The sequence below is a fragment of the Sprattus sprattus genome (assembly GCF_963457725.1).
Source record: "Sprattus sprattus genome assembly, chromosome: 9".
In the NCBI taxonomy this organism is placed as follows: Eukaryota; Metazoa; Chordata; class Actinopteri; order Clupeiformes; family Clupeidae; genus Sprattus; species Sprattus sprattus.
In genome coordinates, this window is record NC_137928.1 from 2,417,524 (window position 1) to 2,440,211 (window position 22,688).

General features: G+C 39.7%; 1 protein-coding gene and 1 long non-coding RNA gene across 2 annotated transcripts in view; both read right to left on the reverse strand.

Annotated features, from left to right (window-relative positions):
* Positions 1 to 735: 735 nt before the first annotated feature.
* Positions 736 to 22,688, reverse strand: part of LOC308369965 (E3 ubiquitin-protein ligase rnf213-alpha-like) — a gene marked incomplete at both ends in the record, with an annotated part of 57,740 nt that continues 35,787 nt past the window's right edge. Inside the window, 31 exons of the mRNA XM_080844526.1 lie at positions 736 to 886; positions 973 to 1,139; positions 2,638 to 2,727; positions 3,175 to 3,372; positions 3,469 to 3,540; positions 3,635 to 3,833; positions 3,996 to 4,152; positions 6,020 to 6,158; positions 6,355 to 6,597; positions 6,692 to 6,783; positions 7,690 to 7,855; positions 8,129 to 8,282; positions 8,517 to 8,611; positions 8,704 to 8,738; positions 8,858 to 8,930; positions 10,266 to 10,381; positions 13,307 to 13,450; positions 13,549 to 13,729; positions 13,812 to 13,917; positions 14,117 to 14,207; positions 14,577 to 14,728; positions 14,820 to 14,987; positions 15,259 to 15,356; positions 15,674 to 15,841; positions 16,141 to 16,326; positions 16,515 to 16,596; positions 17,759 to 17,941; positions 18,184 to 18,313; positions 18,401 to 18,529; positions 20,591 to 20,713; positions 22,294 to 22,409. Coding sequence (XP_080700652.1) covers positions 736 to 886; positions 973 to 1,139; positions 2,638 to 2,727; positions 3,175 to 3,372; positions 3,469 to 3,540; positions 3,635 to 3,833; positions 3,996 to 4,152; positions 6,020 to 6,158; positions 6,355 to 6,597; positions 6,692 to 6,783; positions 7,690 to 7,855; positions 8,129 to 8,282; positions 8,517 to 8,611; positions 8,704 to 8,738; positions 8,858 to 8,930; positions 10,266 to 10,381; positions 13,307 to 13,450; positions 13,549 to 13,729; positions 13,812 to 13,917; positions 14,117 to 14,207; positions 14,577 to 14,728; positions 14,820 to 14,987; positions 15,259 to 15,356; positions 15,674 to 15,841; positions 16,141 to 16,326; positions 16,515 to 16,596; positions 17,759 to 17,941; positions 18,184 to 18,313; positions 18,401 to 18,529; positions 20,591 to 20,713; positions 22,294 to 22,409 — 4,204 coding nt within the window. The remainder of the gene's footprint in view (positions 887 to 972; positions 1,140 to 2,637; positions 2,728 to 3,174; positions 3,373 to 3,468; positions 3,541 to 3,634; positions 3,834 to 3,995; positions 4,153 to 6,019; positions 6,159 to 6,354; positions 6,598 to 6,691; positions 6,784 to 7,689; positions 7,856 to 8,128; positions 8,283 to 8,516; positions 8,612 to 8,703; positions 8,739 to 8,857; positions 8,931 to 10,265; positions 10,382 to 13,306; positions 13,451 to 13,548; positions 13,730 to 13,811; positions 13,918 to 14,116; positions 14,208 to 14,576; positions 14,729 to 14,819; positions 14,988 to 15,258; positions 15,357 to 15,673; positions 15,842 to 16,140; positions 16,327 to 16,514; positions 16,597 to 17,758; positions 17,942 to 18,183; positions 18,314 to 18,400; positions 18,530 to 20,590; positions 20,714 to 22,293; positions 22,410 to 22,688) is intronic.
* LOC308370558 lies at positions 11,072 to 13,296 on the reverse strand. The gene is made up of 3 exons (XR_013968782.1): positions 13,257 to 13,296; positions 11,538 to 11,627; positions 11,072 to 11,092 (listed from the first exon to the last, which is right to left on the reverse strand). It is a non-coding gene; the product is annotated as an uncharacterized lncRNA (long non-coding RNA).

A 22,688-nucleotide genomic window follows, 5' to 3' on the forward strand; every position in this document is an offset into this window, starting at 1 on the left:
ATCAATACTGATAAAAGGAAAAGGGAATAATTAGAGATTCATGTTCAAAATCCTTCAAATAGAAAAGCAGTGGGTGTAAATAAAAGCCACTATCTTGATGAAAATGATTCCATCAATAAAAAGGTTATTAAAGGTTAATATTATTTTTCTGATGGTGGGATTTCTCCCTCTGATCTACCAAAGTCATTGTTTCCGGATCCTACTCTTTGGTGTCGGATACCTGACCATCCTCTTTGATGTAGGATACCTGACCCTCTTTGCTGTTGGATACCTGGGCTTCCAGTGGTAAAATTTCAGGAAAAAGTGAGGAAAAGAACAAAGCTGGAGGCCGAAATAGGAAACAAAAACAAACTTCACCTGAGAAAACGCTAAGCAGAATATGTAAGATCATATAGTATACTTCAATGATACAATCACCAATGTATCTGAACTGTTGAACCTTCAACACACATCTAGTTTTTACGTCAAATGTGTGTACTGCATGAAGTGAAGTCAGGTTGACAAAGAAATTGATTTGAAAACCCACACAAATGTTAACTAACAAACACTCAAATAACTCTTTCTTTCAAATCAGTTTGCAAAGATATCAGTAACAAAGAAGTTAAACTGAACTAAAGAGTCCACCTGTTATAGCACTTATTGTTAATGGATAGCTGTAATATATACTCATGATTTAAAAGGTTAAATGAAACAAAAAGCGAGGTAGATATGTAATGAGGCTTGTCTGTGTAGGTATCATCCTGCCAAGCTCCTCTTCCTCTGAACAGCCATTTTCCAAAGAGCAATGCTGTTCTTCATCTCCATCTGCGGCAGAGATTCCACACTCTCCAATACTCTCTCGTCAATCTCACCCCTTTCCGCAAAGGCTTCACACGTCATTTGGACACTGAAATTGACAAAGGAAAGTGCATTATAGTTGAACTGCAGTAAATAATGATGTGCTGAAGAATAAACAGATAAAATAACACAGACCTCCAGGTGTGCTTGATGTCATTCAAATGAATGTTCATGATGACGTAGTGCAGCTCTGTCACAAAGAGGTCTAGTTTGGTGAGGTCGGCCAGTTTGGGGGTGATTTCCTTCTTCTGCTCCTCAGAAAACGACTCATGAAAACCTCTCTCGATCATAAAGAACGGATTCTGAAAAAAGACAAAAACACTGAACCTGACTGAGCTCCTAGGGCCTGATTTACTAACAGGATTGCGCCCAATTCTGGCGTAAAATAGCGGTCGTAAACATAAAACGGTAATTACTAAGGGGGCGCATTTGAGTAGAGTCGCATATTAACGCTTTGAGGGTGTGTACCTGCAAACAGGTGGGATGGTTCGGAAACGTGGGTGGTAACGTAGGCGTGAAGCGCTATTTAATGGGAGGAGTGCGCCTAATGATGTATTGCGTGGTATTTACTAAACTGCCTGGCAAGCGCACGTCTCTGATTTGCGGGCTAATTCTCCGCCTCATAAAAGCACGTCTTAACCAGGAAGCGCATTTCCACTGAGTCTGAAAACGTTGATATGGCAGCAGCAAGGCGAAGACATAGACAGAGACAGCGCAGAAATATTTTTTTCAACTCGTATAACACTTTTTCAGTTAAGCGATCCACAAATCATTAGACAGTACAGGTTAACCAGCCACGCAATACTTCAATTACTGAACCAGATCAGAGACGACATCGAACCCTATGTGATGCTACGTGGTAGTGGTCTGTCCATGACAGTTTTATCTTCCGGAATAGTTCCATCTATCCATGATTGAGCAACAGTGATTTTGGAGAGGCCTGGCTACTTGGTAAATGTATTTGTTTCAGTGGGGATATATTGTAGTGAACCCATGTCCCTTGTAGAACGTATTAATCTCGCCATGTACACATCTATATTGTTATAATAGACAGTTTATGCATTAATGCCACCAACAGCATATTATTTATAATCGTGTTCTTTTAAACATCTCGCTGTAGGTGATGGCGGGCAAAACAACAATATAACCCATTGAATCAGGTTCAGTGATTGAGCGAACGTGAACCAATATATCTATCTCGCTATATCTATTCGCTGAACCTTAGTTTTTTCTTCCTCGAATCTCCATGGTGGCAGTAACTTGCTGGCAAGTTCTCCAGTCTTTTAACGGTGCGCTAAATAATGATTGCCCAGCGCGTATCTGGCTTGATATATATCGCGGAAAATGCGGGGAAACACTGTGCGTTAATGTGCGCCTGGCAAAGGCGCAGATTAAGATGCGTTCGCAAATCAATGTTAGTAAATCAGGCTCTTTAAAGGGCGGAGTAAGCACAGTTTGCCCAGCGCAGATCTGGCTTGATAAATACCACGGAAAATGCGCAAAAACACCGTGCGTTAATGTGCGAACGCAGATTAAGCAGCGGTCGCATATTAGTAAATCAGGCCCCTAATGTCTTGTTTGATCAATTGATTCATTTGACATTTTACAGTTTTATCTCATCAGCACGGACATTTACTTAACAAACAAAATATAAATGTACGTGTGTTTCACATGGAAAGCAAGTAAGCTGTTCTTCAAGCATCCTGAACAATATTGGCATAGCCAGCTGCCCTGGCATTCTCATTCTCTTCTTATACCAGTATTGAAGAGGACAGCTGAGGGGTCTGTGTCTGGGAGTACCTGATTCATCTCAATGAGCAGGGAGGACTGCCTCAGAGACAACACCTCCCAGAGAGACTGGATGTGCTTCACCCTGCTGGCTCTCAGCACCTGTAAACCCCATGCAAAAACTCTCCAGTCAGATACAAACCTTAAGAAACATGTCACACATTCAAATTAGAGAAGGAGTGATGTCATAATATGTTTACTGCAACACAGTTAAAAAGGCTATGCATGGAGTTTGATTTAAGAAATTATTATGAGTTCCCAGTCAGGTCTATGGCTTATTATCACTCAAACAAGCTAGCTGGTAAAAACACACACACAAATACATATATACACACACACACACACACACACACACACACACACACACACACACACACACACAAAGTATATATATAGTCATTATAGAAAGATAATAATACTACTAATAAAAATACTACAAAAAATAAATACATTTTGAGTTTTGCATGTAAGTCTATAGCTGCTTTCTCCCACAGTGAACAGTGAGATGTTTATTGAAACCTGAGAAACTCAATGGGTGGAGAGGTTTACCGGCAAGCTCAAGGTATGTGTTCTATCCTCGAGCCTGAGCTCTTTACTCAGGTAGTGCACAAGGTACTCCTCTGCAGGGGGGAATGACAGCTGCATAAACCCAATGGCAATTCTCAGTGTAGAGAGGGCAGCCGAGATCTCATTCAGGAACCTGAAGTCATTCAAGATGCAGTTCCGGTCATTGGTGTTCAAAGGCTCCTGAGGACAAGGGTAGCATCAGGTAGATTAGGAAATATAAAATCTTTAAAAACGGTTTCCAAAGGGAACGTGTTCTGAAGGAGCAGTTGTCCATACCAGCTGTTCCTTCACTGTGCTGAAGAAAGTCCGGAGGGTTGTTCTGGTGTTGTCCTCAAACAAGGGAATTGTCTGAAACATTATACAGGATAGTTCTAGGTCCAAAAACAGAAATAATTGTGGATATGTGCTGATGACATGCTGTGAACTGCTCAGAAAGACTCACTGTGACGTTGATGATGGGTTTCTCTGTGAAGAACCGGTCGACTATCTGCCTCTCCAGGCTCTTAAAGTTGTAGTTAGTGCTTTCTGTTCCATCCTCGCACAGCACATGGTCAATGTTGGACATGGCAATGGTCAAGAAGTCTTGCTCAGGGGTGCAGTCAATGACATGGGAAGGCCTGATTTCACTGGTGCTGACACGTCTTGTATAAAATCAAACAGCAAAGGATATTTAGCACATAATTCAAAAGTGTTCAAAACAGGAAAAAGCTTTTCTGCTAATGAAGCATATCAGCACACCACTCTGAACCGACACAGATTTAGTGAAGTCAAGTACGGTGGAGAATGAGCCGTCAAACTCTTACCTGTTCTCTCCGGGATTGGCACAGTTTATACAGTCATTCTGCATTCTGACAAGGTAGTCTGTCAAGGTGTACATGACTGAATCTTTCCTAGGCAAGAGGTCGAGTATCCTCAAGTCTATTTCTCTTTTGTCCGTCAACTCTTTAGGAATCTTGACGTCTGAAAAAAAATAATGCAATACTATGGTATAGAGGTGCTGGATTGAGTCCTATATAAGGTCCTAACCCTAACCCTAACCCTAACCCTTTTCAATACTGTGGCTTATGGCCTCTAGCTAGAGAACAAATGCAATATTATGCCATAGAGGTGCCGGATTGAATCCTATTTTAAGGTATTCAATACTATGGTTTATGGCCTATAGTGAACGAAAGTGGCTGAGAGGCAAGAAGAGACTTAGTTCACACATACAGCAGATTCCCATCAGTCATATTTACTAATGCGTAAACAACAACAATAATGAGCCCTTTAAAAGCACCGGTGAATTATCCTATTGGCTCTTTTGGTTGAGCTACTGTATATAGTTCACTCCTCGAATCATTCACAGCTCTCACTAAACCCACTATGTCTACGCCAATATTGTGAATTTTTGTGGAAATGACTGCATATCCACCAGCCATTTCTGTACTCAAAGATCTGACTTTTTAGATGAGACGTGATGATGACTTACATTGGATTGCAGTCAAATGGGCCCAGATGGTTTTCAGAGTTTCAACATTTTCGTTGAAAACATGGACTTCATCATCTGCAAGATATTGATGAAGACCAACATGTATGAAATTGTACCCTCAACCACATCAAAACCATTTCTATGCAAAACAAATGTCAGGTAAACATGGAATATATATTTTTTTGCAATGATTACTAAATCACATGTTAGCATATAGTGCATACAAGCATTTTTACATTATATTTTTGAAACAACTGTTCAAACAATATTAGATTTTTTCTTATTAACTCTTGCTGTAGAGTGTTATAGTGGAACTGTGATTATGCCTAATTCACTCTTGATGTAGACTGTCATAGTGGAAGTGTGTTACTGCTTGCCTAGAAGTAAAAGTCAAAACATGTCGCTGAAGTTGACATTTCAAAGCAAATCTGTCCAACTTCGGTAATGCTGCTTGAATAATAGTAGCACCAACACATAAAGTTGTATTTGCATTGTTTACTTTAAGTTTATTTTAAAAATTTTAACAAGAACACTAGTGTTGCACCGATGCCATTTTTTGGCTCCGATACCGATACCGATACCTGGCTGTGCAGTATCGGCCGATACCGATACCATACCGATACCACTCTGTTTGAAATTTGAAAAATATTTGTTTTAAATATTTTTTTTTTTTTTATCAATGGTTTGGTCCCATGTCTAATACTAGTGTAACAGTAAGAAAGGCAGTTTCAGCACTTCAGACATAACTGAGGACTAGTCCTCTATAATTGATGGTTTACCTTACTGAGCAGCACAGTGGCTTTTCTGATTTTGAACACAATAGAGTTAAAGTTTGGTCAGTTCTTTTTTTTTTTTCTTTCCCTGTATTGTTTCTTTGTGTGTTTGTTTTGTTTGTGGACCAAACCATTGATAAAAAAAAAAAAAAAAAAAAAAAAATCAAAAAAAAAAAAAAAAAAAAAAAAAAAAGTATCTGCACTATTTGTTGGTACTCGCCGATACCGATACCACCATTTTAGTGCTGTATCGGGGCCCTATCCGATACTGGTATCGGTATCGGTGCAACACTAAAGAACACACAAGACCAGTGGAGATAGGTGTTATAGGATTTGTAGCTAAATCAAACACAACACTTCTGCTGGATTTTGGTTTTCGAGGACTTGTCACTCAAGGTGAAAAAAGAAATAGTTTGTGAATGCTTAAAAAGTGTGCCAGTGGTTGTGGCTGGGGCGCTCACAGACTATTTGGGGTCCTGAATTGACCTGATGCATGTGAACTCCTTCAGGAGGTGCATCTGGAGGTGTATCTGTTGTTGTCTCTGGCAGTGACATGCCCTAATCAAAATAATGACATGTCTCTCACCTCTAATATTCTCTTTAATGAAGGTCCCAATTGGCACATCCTCGTAGCACTGCAGATCCACATTTTGAAAGTGATGCATAATTGTGTGCTGCAGGTTCAGAACTTGTGGCAGATGTTTAATGTACCGTATGTGGACAGACTGTTAAAAGACATGGCAATCGCTGACATCATGACAAACCATTGGGATTCAACACTGGAGATTTTTGTGATCAAAAGATAATCTAGTCTTTCCTTTCGATTAAATTACTTTTAGCACTTAAAAGGTGGTATAACTGCAAATATGTTTTTGTACTTTTACAACAAACTAATTAAAGTTTCCTGTAACTAAAACATACACTTTTCAAGAGCTCTGTGAGCACAGACAGGTTTCTCCTCTCATCTCTCTGCTCAATCAGGCGGCTGAGCAGCTGAATGGTCATCCTCTCCTCAAACTTCCACATCAGGGGGAGGTTAAACACGCCTGTTGTTGGCAGGTCCTTTAGATCAGGCTCTCGGCTGTAGACTATCTGGGCTAGTGTCTCCATGCCTCCCTTTCTGAGAATGGTACTGTGCACACTGGAGAAACGGGCCTCAAAGTCCTTCAAAAAGAATAACAGTTTCATAGAGCTGAACCTCAGCAATGGAGATGTATCAAGGCTTTCAAAACTTCTATGACATATTGTTTCTTCTTACCATAAACAAAGGCTGAATCTTTCGATGAATGGATGCCTCCCATTTCAATCTCTTTTCTTCGGTTTCTGTGGTCGAGATTCTGGTGTCTGTATCTGCAACATTGTTAGACATGCTGAAGCAGCCCTCCTCAGCCAAGGTAACAACATGAACAGCACTTTTTCAATCTTTATCAGTCAGTATATGTCAAACACTGTAGGTTTGCCAAACTAAATAAATGGTTTATCATCTTCAAATGAAGAAGCCACTGCAACTGCACTGATAGGAGTCGACCTTTGTGGACTAAGAGTGAAGACAGGGTAGAAATATTTGACAACGGATTTCTTTAGACAATAAACAAAGGACAACCTTTTTAACTGAACATCAGCATTTCTGTGGATGGTTCTCGCTGTCTCCATTGATTTCTCTGACGTCTCCTTGCAATAACTAGCTGTTGGTATTGATGTTCTCACTGACGCAATTTAATACATGCCCGTAAAAATCACTTGGTTAAAGTTTACTGTCTTGACCCGTCTGCCAAATTAAGGCTACTTTAGAGTCACCTCTGAATCTGTGCTGAATTCTGTGTGTAGTTACCATATGGAGCGCCTTTAAGCCAACGATGTGTTGAATTCTCCACACATAATGACATTGGTTAAGGTTTTGCAAGCTTGTAATTGACGGCGTGGGAAGGTGTTTACAGACAGTATGATGTGGAAAATTGTATCGAGAGAGAGAGCGATGCACCAGGTTATGCGGAGAGGTGTAGCAAGAGATAGTGATGAAATAGGTTTTCATTGTACTGTCAATGTTGTCGCCTGTCTGCATCCCTGAAAATGGTTAAGGTTTTGCAAGCTTGTAATTGAAGGCAGCCCTTGCCTGTTTGCATCCCTGATTTAACATTTTGATGAGGTCTGAATTCAAATGTTCCTTCTGAATTATATGTCAGCATTGGTCAAAAATCACAAGGGTCAATGCACCCATGAATACAAATATCAAAACAAACTGAAATATGATTGTACCTGATTTGATCTCCATGATGTGTTTCAGGAATAGGTGGACAGTGATCTCAGCATCTTGAGTACTCTTGCCTAAAGCACTGGCAAGCAAGTCAATATCTTTCTGGAGGTGATTACACAGGTACGCCATTACATTGGTGGATGGAAACTGTACGATGCTTTTGATTTCCTAAAGAGAGTGAGATTGATAGAGAGGGGGAGAGAGAGAGAAATATAAAGAGAGATTGAGAGAAACAGAGAGAGAGAAGAATGTTTTTGACAGTATGCTGTCTATGGGTATTAAGAAAGTGAAGTATATGATAACACTTCACTGACTGTGAGGCCGCCAGTGGGCTATGGCCTGGTTGACAAGTATTAGATGTTGTCACTTTTAGATGACCAGACAATCTTTTCTGTACTGCAATAATAACTGAATCTCTTCATTCCTAATAACCAAAATTACCTTTGAATGGTCCATTGTGCCCCAGATCAAAGATGAGTGAATGAGAGCTCGGACCAGAAGCAGGGGAGCCCCAGAAAGATTGCGCTCTCCCTCCTGACCTCTCCGACTCCCGGGGTCACCGAGGTTATGGCCTTTCCCACTTCCCACTGCATTCCTGGGAGGTCACAAATAGTTATATTGGTGAAGTTTTAAGTTTTCTCACTTATTTTAAAAATGTTTTGCAAATAACAAAATGTATCAGTAACAAGGTTATTATTATGAACAGAACTGAACTACATAAATATAAAAGTGAAATGGAAATGTTTGCACACAAAACGAAAACAAAACAAAAATGATCAAGACTATATTTTAGAGTAGTAACAGGAACACCTGGCTGTAAAATACTCACTCGATGCTTTTGAAACCCTCCACTGCTGTGTGCCTCTCACCACCAACATCTTGGCCACAGTTTATGCAGTTTCCTTTTACCCAGGGTTTCCCACACTATTAACAATGATGACCAGAGATTAACATTATGGTATAAAACATGCATTAAAAAGGGAGCGAGAACTGATGTGATTTTGTTGGAAACTTACATCCCCAATTAAAACAGCCTCACCACACTGGCACTCTGTTGGGGAACATCTCTGTTAATATTCTTTATAGAAGGAAGTGTTTTTTACTTCACCTAAGGTGTAACAGAAAGTCTATTGTAAAGACAGATGTTCAAAGCAAGTATACTGCACTTACGCCAACGCTTTTCCTTCAAACCCCAATTCTTCATATCATATGCTGAACTTGGCATTGTCGGAAAAAAGAAGTCCTAAAAAAGAATACCCACAGAGGTGAGAGAGTACTCAAACTTATCAGGGCCTCGTTTCCCGATAACGACGTATTTTAACGGCCTACGTGGTTTTTGGCGACATAGTAGACTCAGTAACACTTTCTATTTACAAGTGTTTCCCGAACATCATCTTAAAGTCAGGTGCACGAGCGCCACGTGCACGAGTTCTTAAGTATCTCTTAGGGTGGAGGTCGCCTGTTCATCGATGTCAGACGTGTCGATTTTCTCACTTGTGTATACATGGGTTTCTCGGCTATGTCATCACTGGTTGCGTGCACAATCTAGCGGCAGAAAGAAGCAAGATAACGTTGAAGTGGATGAGAAAGCTGTGGAGGAAGGCAACATGACAGCGAGTTGTTGTGTGGTGAACTGCTCTAACAGAGTTGGTAAGATGTTCAGTATACCTAGGAGGAAGCATCCGTTTGCCAGGAAAAATTAAATATCAAATCAAATCAAATATAGAAAAAGGCTCAACAATGTACAAGGTTACGTTTGGGAATATGTTGAGGGTGTGTGCAAGCATTCATGGCAACAGAATAGGGAGCGGTAGGCTAAATAAGTAATAAACAATACATTTAAACTGGGCTTTCTGTATTCATTTGTATTAGGGTAGATGGCTTTCTGCTGCGGATTTGCGCGCGCAGCCTTCAATGTTTGTATACAAGAAACCCATGTATAGGCTCATGAATGAAGTTCCAATATAACAAGTGTCGACATAAGAACAATACCTCAATAAATATATATAGGCTAGCGGGTGCCACCCTCTTGATTGATTTCCAGCCCGGCTCAATGACATGTCAATTTCCTAATATTGCAGCCTAACTACACAGTCAGAAAAGCCATCTCCTTAGTTCAATAACATATTATTTTGTATAATCTTTATTTTCAAATACTCAATATTCTTTATTTCTATTTTGATGGGAATAGGGAGGTGAAACAACTACTGGTCCTGACCACACGTAGAATTCTTCTCAACGAAAGATAAACTTAAGCTAAGTGTGGTGTCGGGAAACCGCTCTGCAACGTAGGATCACTCTTACGACCGATGTCAAGTCCTTTTTAGCGTTCGGGAAACGAGGCCCAGTATAATCGTGTCTTTTTTATTCGTGTATTGTTAAGCATGAATAGACAATATTGCTCATTTAAATTCAAGAGCCCAAATCATTTTACAATTATTGCTGATGAATTAACAGTTGATTTTGAAAATAGTCACCATTACTTCAGGTTGATTAACACATTCATTACATCATTTTGTCTGTAATTTTCTTCATTTGTGACCTGATTAGGCAATAGGTTAGAGGCAAGAGAAGCAACCTTGGCTTTTCCAGGACTGAAGCACAGGGTCCACAGGAGCTCGACCTCAGGAGCTGGAGACTGGTGGACCACTAGAGCTGTGTGGAGCACAATCTGAGACAGACTGGGGTTCAGCTCTGCTAGACAACCCTTAGTCATTTTCTCACAGATTCCAACAAGTTCTCTCCATCTAACGTTTGAGTTGGGCTTCACCCTCATCTTTTCAATCTAGAAAAACACACACCCACACACACACACACACACACACACACACAAACGCTCACACGCACGCACACACACACACACACACACACACAAAATATCATAAAACATTTGAAAATATATTTGGAATTATAGGCATCAGTCATTGGACTTCATTGTTAGATTGGCCTCATTGATGACTTGATGACTGGCAGCACCCTTTGAGATCAACAATGGCATCCAGACCATGTTACCATGGACACTAGCTACAAAGTGAGGACCAAGGGTTCATTCACAGTTAAAACCCTGCTTGTGGCACAAGCTACTTTGCGAGGAAACTAGCTGGCTGCTTAGCTATCCATATAAATGCAATGGTATGAAAAACAGTCTTTTAACACAATCAAGAATAGTTGTCCTACAAGTCATTAAACAGCTTACCTACTGCAGCTATCCCATGACAACTATGGACAGTTTTGTTCTTCTCTAGTTTGCCTATCTGGTAAAATGGATGAATGGTGAAATAATTTGAATCAAATCACACTTACCAGTGAGCCTTCTCTGCCCGGGAACTTTCTGTTTTGCGCAGCCTGTTTGACAGCTGCTAGTGCCATGCATACAGGGAAGCCCTTTGAGCTCCTGTCAACATCCTGCATGGAACACAACAGACATGTCCCAGATATAAGATTCCCAAATCCAAATGTTCATTCAGGTAAGGTTATGGTGATGTGAGAGCTTGTAGGAGCATTTCAGAAATAATAAATAAACTTAAGCCACATTTTGGGTAATACTTAAAATGTCATAGTGGCATAACCTTGGCGTAAACATGTGATGGTAGATGCCATATCCAGTGTCAACTGGCATGACAGTGTCATGGTAATGTTTTAGAAATTCCCATGACATTGCTTAGAATTTTGAGAGCATTAACAGCTTATGTTACATGATTATAAACAGTCATAGCATAAATCTCAAATGCTGTCGAGACAGTTACTGCTAATGGTTATTAAGTCATTTGAATTTATCACTTAAAAAACATAAAAGAAAGAAACATTCTCAACCTCACTAACTCCAGTGCAATATAGCCCAATACAGCACCTGTGTAATTTGCTGGGATGGATCTTGTAACACTCCAAGCATGATGCGTTCATACGCGTCCCCATACACATGAAACGGATCCATCTGCTTCTGAGGACAAGAACACATTTTGTACATTGCAACACTATCCACTGTCAAAATAAAAATGTTGAGAACTCAAATTACAACAAGGCAACATGATGCAATGTTTTAGTTGTCAACTTTTACGGACTATGTTGTTGACTTTACTAAGGTTTACCAGTTAAGATGAGTTTACAGCACCTGGTATTCCAAGGGATTCTCTCATCACCATACTAACCAGGCCCGACACTGCCCGACATGTATTTTACACAGGCCCGACATGTATTTTAAGTCCCATCATGTTTCATGTAATTTATGTCAGTGGTTTTTAATCAGTTGTGAATATACCACACTGAGCATGCCCGATCTCCAAGGTGCTGTAAGATGTTTTATTTTAATCAAGTGAACAAGAAGATCCAATTTGGAAGAACTCTTGTCTAAACGGTTAAACTTGGTTAAGTCAACAACAGTCGGCAAAAGTTGAGAAAACTCACAAATATATTTGTAACCCCCTTTTCACTGGTGGGCTCTGCCCTGCATTATAAAATAAGCACTAGCTATGGCTGATGCTTGCTTTAATGCTTACAGGTACACTTGAGATAAACTTCAATAAAAAAAAAAACGAGATCCAAGGTTCTCAGCGGTTGATGGTGGGCTGGCTGAAATGCCTTTCTACCAATTAAGTGTGACTAGTCTAGTATTATTATTAGAAAACTTCACTATTACTTGTAACTGAACTAGCAATGACAAAGAAGTCAATGTGATGAGGTGGGTAGCATAGTGCCACCACTAGAAATATCACATTAACAATTGGGCTACATAGTATATAATGTATTTCCCCATAATTGCAGTTATATGCTAATACACTTGTAATTAATACCTATATTGTCCTGTATTAATATATACATGTAATTGAACCAGCACTCTTCAATAATACTAACAAATTAGTTGCCCATGCACCCATGACATAATTACATGTAGTATTACATTTATTTATGAATTCAACTAAATAAAACAAAGTAAATAAACAAAATCAATAAACTAAATGAACAAAGCTCATAAAAAAGCAATCAATATGATTCACAGTGTATATGAACAGGTAAAACAATGAAGTCAAAAAAACAATGTTAACTCATTTGAGGTGGTCAATTATGTTCGTCATGAGTAGGAGGTCAATACTTGATGGAGTACGCTAATTTAGCTGCAGTAACCTTAACTCAAACGCCACAGAGGCTCCCTGTTCTACTTTGAATCACTCTGTTGGAGCGAAGTTACCATTGCAAAGGTGTTTGACTACAGACTGCTAACGTAGAAAATAATAACTACTATTGCAGCCATCCTTGCAGGTATAAAATAACCATAACATCAGATGACGATTTTCAGTCCTGTTACCAGAAACCGGACCCAGTACAGAGCCAGACTGATCACTGACATGATAAGAGCCTTGGTGACAAGAAAGGTGAGCATGGCTGCAAAGGGGACATTTGATGCTCTGTGCAAAAAGGCAAAGTTTGCAAGCTATGAGGCAAAGCAGTCAAGAGCAAGTGCCACTGCAAGTCGATAACGTCCATTCCCACACCACACCATAACACTGAATAAATGGTCAAGAATATTTTTTTTCCTCTGACAGACAGATTGAGAATTTTCGGCGAATGTTACCTGGTCTGTGAAGCTTCCCTGTGAAGGTATTGCCCATTTAAACTTGTCACGCAATTGGTGAATGATGTAGAATCCATATGTTTTGCACAAGTTTCTCAGCAGGTAGATCTGTATCCATGGATTGCCTGAGGCTAATATGAGCGTTTGCAAACTTTGAAGCAGCACCTTCCCCTCAGCAGCAGTCACTTGCTCATCTGTGTGATGATGATGATGTTAATAATGATTATTATTATTAGTTGTAGTTGTAACAGCCAAACTCAATGTTTCTGAACAGAAAATCAACAAGACATACCTTCTGTTAATACACTGTGTATCATATCAGAGGCGACTGAGAGAGTGAATCTCAATTTTGCAATCATATGAAGGGCCTCAGCAGTGATGACTCCCGGCTCAGATGTGGTGAATATGCAGGTGCTGAGACACTCCTGTGCCTTCTGGAGAAGACACCCTTGGTTTGATGAATGGATGTGATCCTAAATGAGAACACAGGAGTTAGAATTTCCAGTTTGGTGAAGCAGACACTGCATGTGTATCTGGTAAGCACGAGTGACTGACCTCTATGCTGCGCACCATCATGAAGTAGAGCTCCTCGGTGTTGTCCTTGCTGGAGCTTAAAGCCGCTTCCATGAACCTCTGCAGCTGAGGAGCTGACTCCTCCATTCTGTCAAATCAATCATTTGGAGAAGTCTTTCAATCTTTTAGAGTTGACAATTATGACAGAAGAATATCCTGTACAATTTATTCTGACCAAAAGGCAGATTTGCATCTTCTGTATCTAACTTTATACACGGTTTCAATGAAATTGACAATAAAAATAATCAGATATAATGAAAGTTCTGATAAGTATCAAAAGATTTTACCCGCATCGAAGTAAAATCTTCAGCACGAGAGAGTTAGTGGTTGGATCAGGCTTCAGATATCCCTCTAGTGTGGACTTTTCTGATATTTTAGCTGTGGATAACATTTACACTCTTATTCAGCAACAGGGAAATAACACAAAGCAGACACATCCTTATACAACTACTACTGACATAATTATAGTATTGATTGGCAAACAGTGTGATGTTATTAAACAATTCAACTTGTTTCATTTCACCCCAACTGGACATATTCCTCAGAATACTTCAAGAAAAATGCCTCTTAGTGCATACGTGTATTTTAATAACTAACTAATTCACACTAATGCATCAAATTAAGACATGAGCCAAACAAATTGTATTTCACCTCTCAAGTATGAAATGTGACTACACAAACACAGTATGTCAGAGTCCTAAGTAATATTTACTATAGTGCATTCCATGTTTACTGCATGTATAATACCTTCTGCAGATGGGCTGCCCCTCACGTAGTTCATCAGCTTTTCCACTATTTTGTCGGTCAGCTGCGCTTTGGTGGGAACAAAGTTCCACATGAACTCCACAAAGAAGGAGTTGCACTTTCTCCTAAATCGGTTCACTTTCAAAAAAGTTTCCCTAAAAACCCACATACACACAAAACATGGCTTAAACGATCATGTTAATATGCTACCAAGACACTTTTATATTGTTAATATTGTTTCCTTACTTGTCTACAGCTCGACACTGTTTGTAGTCAGTGCTTATCTCTTTCTTGCATTTCCTGCAGTTTGTATCACTGTGGTCCCTCAGACATGATAGATGGAACATGTGTCCACATTCTACTTTAGCGGTGTCATCCTGTGTAAACTCTTTATCACAATATGTGCACGTAACCCTGCAAAAACACAAGGCAAACACAGCCATGCTTTAATTCAGTTCAGCAAGTCTCTCTTCAGCTTTCTGTGGCATGGTTACCCTCTTGCTTGGACTGTTACTGGTGAAGGAAATTAAACATATAATCGAACCACAGTGAAACAATAATAACAACAATAAACAGTTCAAACCAAATTCAACTGCAGTAGAACAGGTGGATTTGAAAGATACTTTGGTTTTATACCCCATGTAGTAATAATTTTTTTTCACTAACAGAAAACATTTTTACTCACATGAAAATATTGCAAGCATTCTTTCCACATTTTGTCAGTGTTCCTGTGACCTTCTCAATCACGCATTCCATATTGTTTCCATTCTCAGCGTTTAGGTTCTACACAGAAAAAAGTGGGGGATATTTCACTTTCTTGATCACAACAACAGCACACAAAAATGCAAAAAGAAGAAGATGATGACTCATACCTTCCACATCCAAATTAGATTTAGAACAAGAAGTTTTAAAAGTTTTTTGTCTATGTTTGTCTCTTCCTGAAGAAGATGATCCATGAGTAGATACATAATCCGGGTGCTTTGCCAAAACAGCCTACAGGTGAACAGACATACAATTATCAGTGGCCATAGCATTAGATTATATTAGATGTGTGTCATGTCTCAAATGCTGGCATCATTTATACTTTCAACTTACTGGACGTCTCTGGTGAGCTTCTCTCTAAGCCTGGTCACCAGGACGTTTTCAGAAAGTATCACTTCCACCGTCATCTTCAACGACTTGACTTTTGTTAGCCACTTCTGGCAGCCAGCAATGTCCTTCATTATTTCTTCCTTTGGCCGGAGGCTTTCAATTGTCTGTCTTAATGCCTAAAAAGGAATAAGGATACACTTTATTGAGCAAATAAAGTTCTGCCTGACATTTTTCAGAGACCCATCCTCCATCTAAACTGTTTTCTGGAGGGAGATAGTTTTTGAGCACAGGAAAATGCTGTATATTCTACAGGTCAAAGGGTTGCACAAACGTGTATTGATACATTTATAGACATCTCTTTTTTTGGCATCTTTGTGAATTATTCTCTGCTACTCCAACACTGTGACGACCATTATCATATGCTATCCTTAATCGCTTTACAGATTGTATTATAATAATTCATCTCATAAATTACCTCTGTTGCCTCTCCAACAGCCACCAAGTCATTGTTCTGGAGGTACAAATTGTAGAAATGCTGATGGTTGTCCTGCATGTACTGATAGGCAACAAACAGCCAGGGAAGAGAGACATTCTCTGGATCCTCTCCAGTTAAATCATGGTAAAGGCGTGGGGTCAGGTCGCAGAGTGTGTTTGAGAAGGACTGCAGGAAACACACAAACACACACACACACACACACACACACACACACACACACACACACACACACACACACACACACACACACACACACACACACACACAAACACACTTATTAGACATCATGAAATGGCTCCCTAATAAGAATCTGATAGTACAACAAACCCTAATGAGACAAGAATGACTCTTACTTTGTTCAGGTCATGTGGGTATGATGACATAGTCATGTTCACCAGGTCCTCAGAGAACCGGGAAAACAGCTGGTCGTTCCTCCTGATGTCTTTCACACAGTCCAGGGGAATGAGCTTTTCAAATTTAGACAAGTACTCCAGGTGTGGGTAAAGAGATGGACCTACATTACAAGAAAAAATTTGAATTTAGATAGATACTGCAGGAACAATGTATGGCATACTCTTTATGGTTTGCAAATGTGCAGTGTCATATAGCAAAACTGTTTTGCAAAATCACTGTGCAGTGCTACTTAAAATAAATAGTTCCATCTCTGGGTAAAGTTTGATGTAAAACCTCCTGGTTTGTCATATGGAACTCCACAGTTCCTTTAACTAGACCACAACACTGTTGCAGAATACATGATGTACTCACAATAATTGCCTGTATGATTGATTACATTTGACCAAAGGCAATGCAGTCTCTCTTTTAACACCCAGCCGAATGGGAAATGGCAGGTCCTTGACTCGTCATTCAGTCTTGTGCTTGACACAACACACACTTTCCCTTGGGATCTATAAAATAAGAGATAAGAACCACTGATTGGATCATAGAAAGAGAAAGACAAAATATCAAGGAGGATTTTAAAGACTCTCTCCAGTGAAAAATCAAGGTTTAACCTTATTGACATATCCATATGGTGTTTGTTATATGATACACATCATGTAACACAGAATCAGACAGCCTGGGTTTCATACAGTAGATAAGGAACCAATCCCGACAACTTGGGGGGAGCCTTTACAGATCACTAGCATCTTTGTCTCAACATTGGGGGAGCCTTTACATATCATTAGAATCTATGTCAAAAACCAGAGCTTCCGATGAAGACAGGTGTAGTTCACTTGCATATTCATAGCCCCACAAGTACTAAATGCAAAAAAAGGCAAATGTATAGAACCAAGCCAGTTAAAGGCCATCAAGGAATTTATTTAATTGAAAAAAACTTCTACAAGTGTAATTGTGAGAAACAGAGATGAGTTTGTATGGGGTTAATCAATGCCAGGAGAGGAACTTTAATAATGTTGAGAGCTGAACTCTACTGACTGAGTGACTGGGATGAGTTTGTAGGGGTTAATCAATGCCAGGAGAGGATCTTTAATAATGTGGAGAGCTGAACTCTACTGACTGAGTGACTGGGATGAGTTTGTAGGGGTTAATCAATGCCAGGAGAGGATCTTTAATAATGTTAGAGCTGAATTCTACTCACTGAGAGACTGGGATGTTCAGCAGGTCCCACTGATCTCCTTGAAAGATCCTGAGCCACAGCTGTGCCATCTCAGGTGACTGATCACTGATGAGGTTGTCAAGGTTGTTGTCACCGTCAATGACGGCCAGGATCTGGGCCAAGGCAGATGCCACAGTGTCTTCCAGGTGAACCCAGAGCATGTGCCTAAGAAGTGGAAAAAAAATTGAAAATATCAAAGTGTTTGAGAAATAAATGTACAGTCTTGTCTTGCTGAATACAACAGTGCGTGTTCTAGGAAAACAAAAGGCTTCTATATGCTGCGACTATGACAGTTAAGTCCAAATAATAGCCCCAGTGCTGTCTTCCACACTTATTGTCTATTGAATACCCTTTAAGTCAAGCAAAGACTAAAGTAGTTCAAATAGGTCAAGTCATTGTAGATTTACCTGAAGGACCCTCCCTCAGCAACAAAGTTCCCCGACAGAGCTTGGGCAATGACCCAATTTTCCTTTTTTTCTTGCACTGAGAGGAGGCTGATGATTCTTCCCGTTAATATCCTGATGAAGGCTTTTGACACTATAGAGGTATACGATTAATAACGACATTAGCAACAATTTAAAACAAAATAAAATGAAATAATGTATCCATAAATTACCAGCTTACCTTTATACTTTTCATGAAGTAATCTGTGTAGAATTTCTATGCGCTTTGTTGCCCTGTGTGTATTATCTGCTTTGTCTTGCAGTTTCAAAATGCCCTTCTGTAGAGACTTCTTAATCAGAAACACTGTGTCTACCAGGGGGACCTACAATGCAACAATTAGTAGTATAAATAAACACTGACAATTTAATGAATTTACTTGTATGTAGCTCAAGAAAAATTTGACTGTATCAGCACTTGCACTTTCCTATAATAGTAATACGATTACTATCCCATCCTAGAAATACCATACTATAATCCCATCTTTATTAATAACTTTCCCATCCTAGTAATACTATACTATAATCGGTATTTATAAAACAATTGGGTTCTATCGCGTTATTTAGCTGTTTCTGATTGGACGAGAGACGTTCCATGCTATAGGTTATTCGTCAACATACCAACAGTTACGGGACTTTTCACAGCTAATAATAAATCACTCCGCGATGAAAATTTCACGTTGATGATAACTGTTAATTCAAAATTCTTAAAATTCCAAACCAAGACGTTGACAATGGAACTATTTTTTGCTGCGGAGAAACAATGGCGAAATAAACCATTTTTAATCAATAACTTTGTGTTGAAATGTTAATTTGTAGACGGTAGAATTGTTTTATAAAAGCAATATAGCACTCGTTATTATAATATAAATAGCATTTAACGGTTAAAAAGTTTTTGTTATAATGTTTAAAATGTACCTGTACAAATGTGAGTTGCATTCTTTATGAATGTATTTTATTTCTTTAATGTTGGATGATGAGCCAATGATGTTTGAGGTCAAAGGACAGGGAAGTGGGTGGAGTGAGGAGAATTGAGAGATAGCGGCAAGTTGAGAGATAGCGGCGAGCAAGGAGGTTGGTTAACAAGAGTTGAAGCGGTATAGTTAAATACACACAGTTTAGGTAAAGTAAACATTATTATTAGTTAAAGTGTTCAACCAGGACTCTGTTTGTATTACTAATGGTGTGATATTTAGTTGGTGAGTGGATAACTCCTTAAAAGGAAAAATAGTTTAGCTGCTGACCAAGTGGCTAGTAATTGAGCACAGACTTTGCTACCAAGCTAGCGCCAGCTAACGTCTGTGGTAAAGCTATCAAGCTAGCGACCAGCTAACGTCTGTGGTAAAGCTTGTAAAACGCAGGATTGTCGTCTACATCAGTCCTCTCTTCAAGTCAACGCATCTCGTCATCCACGATCCACGTCATCCACGAGGATCTTCTGCCCGTCTCTCCTCTACCTGCTTCCACCCTTCTGCCACTGTGCGTGTGGCTTCATCATCATCCACCAGAGGTATCATCTCACCTTTATTTTGTGCCCTCATGGTGAAGCAGCCATTTTGTATACGGCTACAACGTTTGCAAGCTTCATTCAGATCTGCACCGGTTGAGCTATAAAGGTATTCGTTTATTTAGTATTGCCGGCTAGCTTAGTATTGTTTTTTCAGTGTTAATATGATATGACATGATAATTTAAATGTATGTGAAAAGGATATGGGAAAGGCAGTCGGTGTCTAGATGTGTGGCCCTTGAGAAGGTGCCGGTATTTGGGCCTAATCGACCAAGCAGGTGCCCAGGGTGCCAGGAACTGGAGTTCCGGTGAGTACGGCCTGATTGTGTGATTTTGTTTTGTTTATTTTTTGGGCACTGAGTTGGGGTTAGTCCCTGTGTAAACTAATATACATATTTTTATGACAACCACCATCTTCTGCCCTGTTCTTCCACACTTCACAACCCAGGCCAGATCCCTTAACAACGTGGGTTGACTGTCCGGTCCCTCACAAGGTTAATTTAGTATAATCATGAACAACTATCAAGGCGGAGCATCAAACCTGTTCTTTTAGTGTACTTTCTTGAGGATCATCAAAAGTCTCCTCCTCTGAAAATTCCAAATATAATGATGATCTTAGTATTCTTGTTTTGTAGAATGGAAAACATTCTACGTATGGAAAATAAATAAATAAATCAGAACATACAGGATTTAGGTTTTTTTTTCCGTTTGACAATCAATTGGACTGGGGTGGATATTATCATCCATAAATGCATATCAAAAGTCCATGATCAGGATTTGTAAGATTGATCTAGCAATGTAGCCATGTTTCTAGAATGAATGGGTAAAAATCTCCATATTTTTGCTTGATTGTAAAATGGGTATTACCAAAGCATGAGGCAGAGCTCTCCTGCAGGATCTCCGAGACAGTCTTACTCTGTAGCTGGTATACGTCACCAGAAAACCCAAGGGTTGGAATCAGCTCATCCAGGTGTAGTGACCTCCAATCACCTAAAAAAAAGTTGTTCGTATAGCTATCACAACACTGCAATTGTGACACACACACTTACTATAGTCTCACAAGCAATTGTTGGGATGGCAAGTGATTAGTAATGCAAATAAAAACCTTTTATTTTCTTCTTCTATAAATACCACTACATTAGTAGGCATGTAACGATGCACCGCGATTCGGTAAAAAAACTCTGTTTTTGGGTCACGATGCACTTCGATGAAATTCAAAATGAACCGCTATGCTCTGTTTTGACCAGGAGAGGGCGCGTGCATGATGAGTGGACGCCGCTTACAAAAAATGACCACTGTCACAAAACAGCACCGTTGGCCTACAACTAAACTTGAACATGGCTGCTGCTGCTGCTATGTCAAGTGACTTTGAAATCGAGGATGCACCAACAACATATCGATCAGAGGTCTGGAAATATTTTGGATTCCCCTTTTACAATGAAAGAGCTGAGAGGAGGACTAATCACAGCAGAACTGCCTGCAAATATTTCAGACGGTAACTGCCATACAATGTCAGAACAACAAACATGATGTAGCATGTCACGCAACATCATTCTGAAAAGCTTGCATTATCACCAACACCTGAGAAGAGGCTACTGAAAGGTCAGTCGACGTTGACGACCGGATTTGCAAGTCCGCTCCATCCGACTAGCATTTAATTGTTTAACAGAATGGCCGATGTTGGACATTGTCTTAAAACTGACAAAGCTCCGCTAGCTAAGCTATAGAATCTTCCATTTTCAGCCCCCTTCATTGAGGCAGAGGTAGTGCTTGCCTCCCTTCTGTTCTTTCAATGTGGCTTTATGGCAGATCAGCAAATTCAGCGATTTTGTTAGTGCCATTTATTTCATTGTGTAAACCAGCTTTCACTTCATAAATAATCTCCATTTCCATCCGATTTAGCTGATGATGACGTTCAGAATAATACGATGACGTTTAATAATGGGTTAACACGACAACGCGAACGTTTGCTGATAACACACGCCCTCCGATAATTAACACCTTTATGATAAAACATTCTCAAAACTGGACTACCAATCCAAACGTGAAGTTATCAATAATGGGAGACCAATTCCGGAGCTAAAATGTAAGCTTCAAACGAAGGGACAGAAAATGTATCTTGATTTGTATTTAAATTCATCTTAAAGGTACCCCAGGAAAATACAGAGGTTATTACATAAAATAATCTGAAACATGTTTATAAATAGAATAGGTCCAGAGGAGTCCAGGAGTCCAGAGGAGTCCTAACTCCTAACTATTTGTATCTGTGCACAAAATATAACCAACAAAATATAAGCAGTAGTGTTGTAGGCTGTGGGGCAAATTCCTAGACCTGATTCCCTTTCTAAAAAAAACTTGCTGCCAGCCTGGCAGTCTTCTCTGTGACATACTTCTGTCCCATCTAGTGGTCAAAAAGGAAAGGAAATCGTAAATCGTCACCCACTCATCGTGCATCAAATCGCATCATGAATCGTCAACCCTTCATCGTGAATCACATTGCACCGTGGGTTGAGAGAATCGTTACATGCCAATACATTAGTATTAATAATAAAACAGGTTGAATGAATCACCTCCACAAGAGGCAGTGTAGCCACATCCTCCTGAAATTCTTGGCAGTCTTGTAATGAGAACAACATCAAATAGATTCCCCTGCTTCATCATGGTCCTTAGGTGAGTTACACTATGTCTGAGGAGGACAAACGGAATTGTGAGGGGGCAAAAGGAGATTATGATCTTGAATTCTTTGCCACAGGTAAACACAATATCTTACTTCAAACACAGTTTACTAATTGTTGAAATGCTGTGAGCTGCTAAAATGACCTCATTCATTACAAAAATGGTGGCTAGACTGCTCCGAATATGGTTAAAGTTTATGTGGTTGTAGTGGGGGTTGAATCCGACTCACGGCCATTTCCCCATCCCGCTCCCCATCTCTCTCCAGCTCATTTCCTGTCTCTTTTCACTG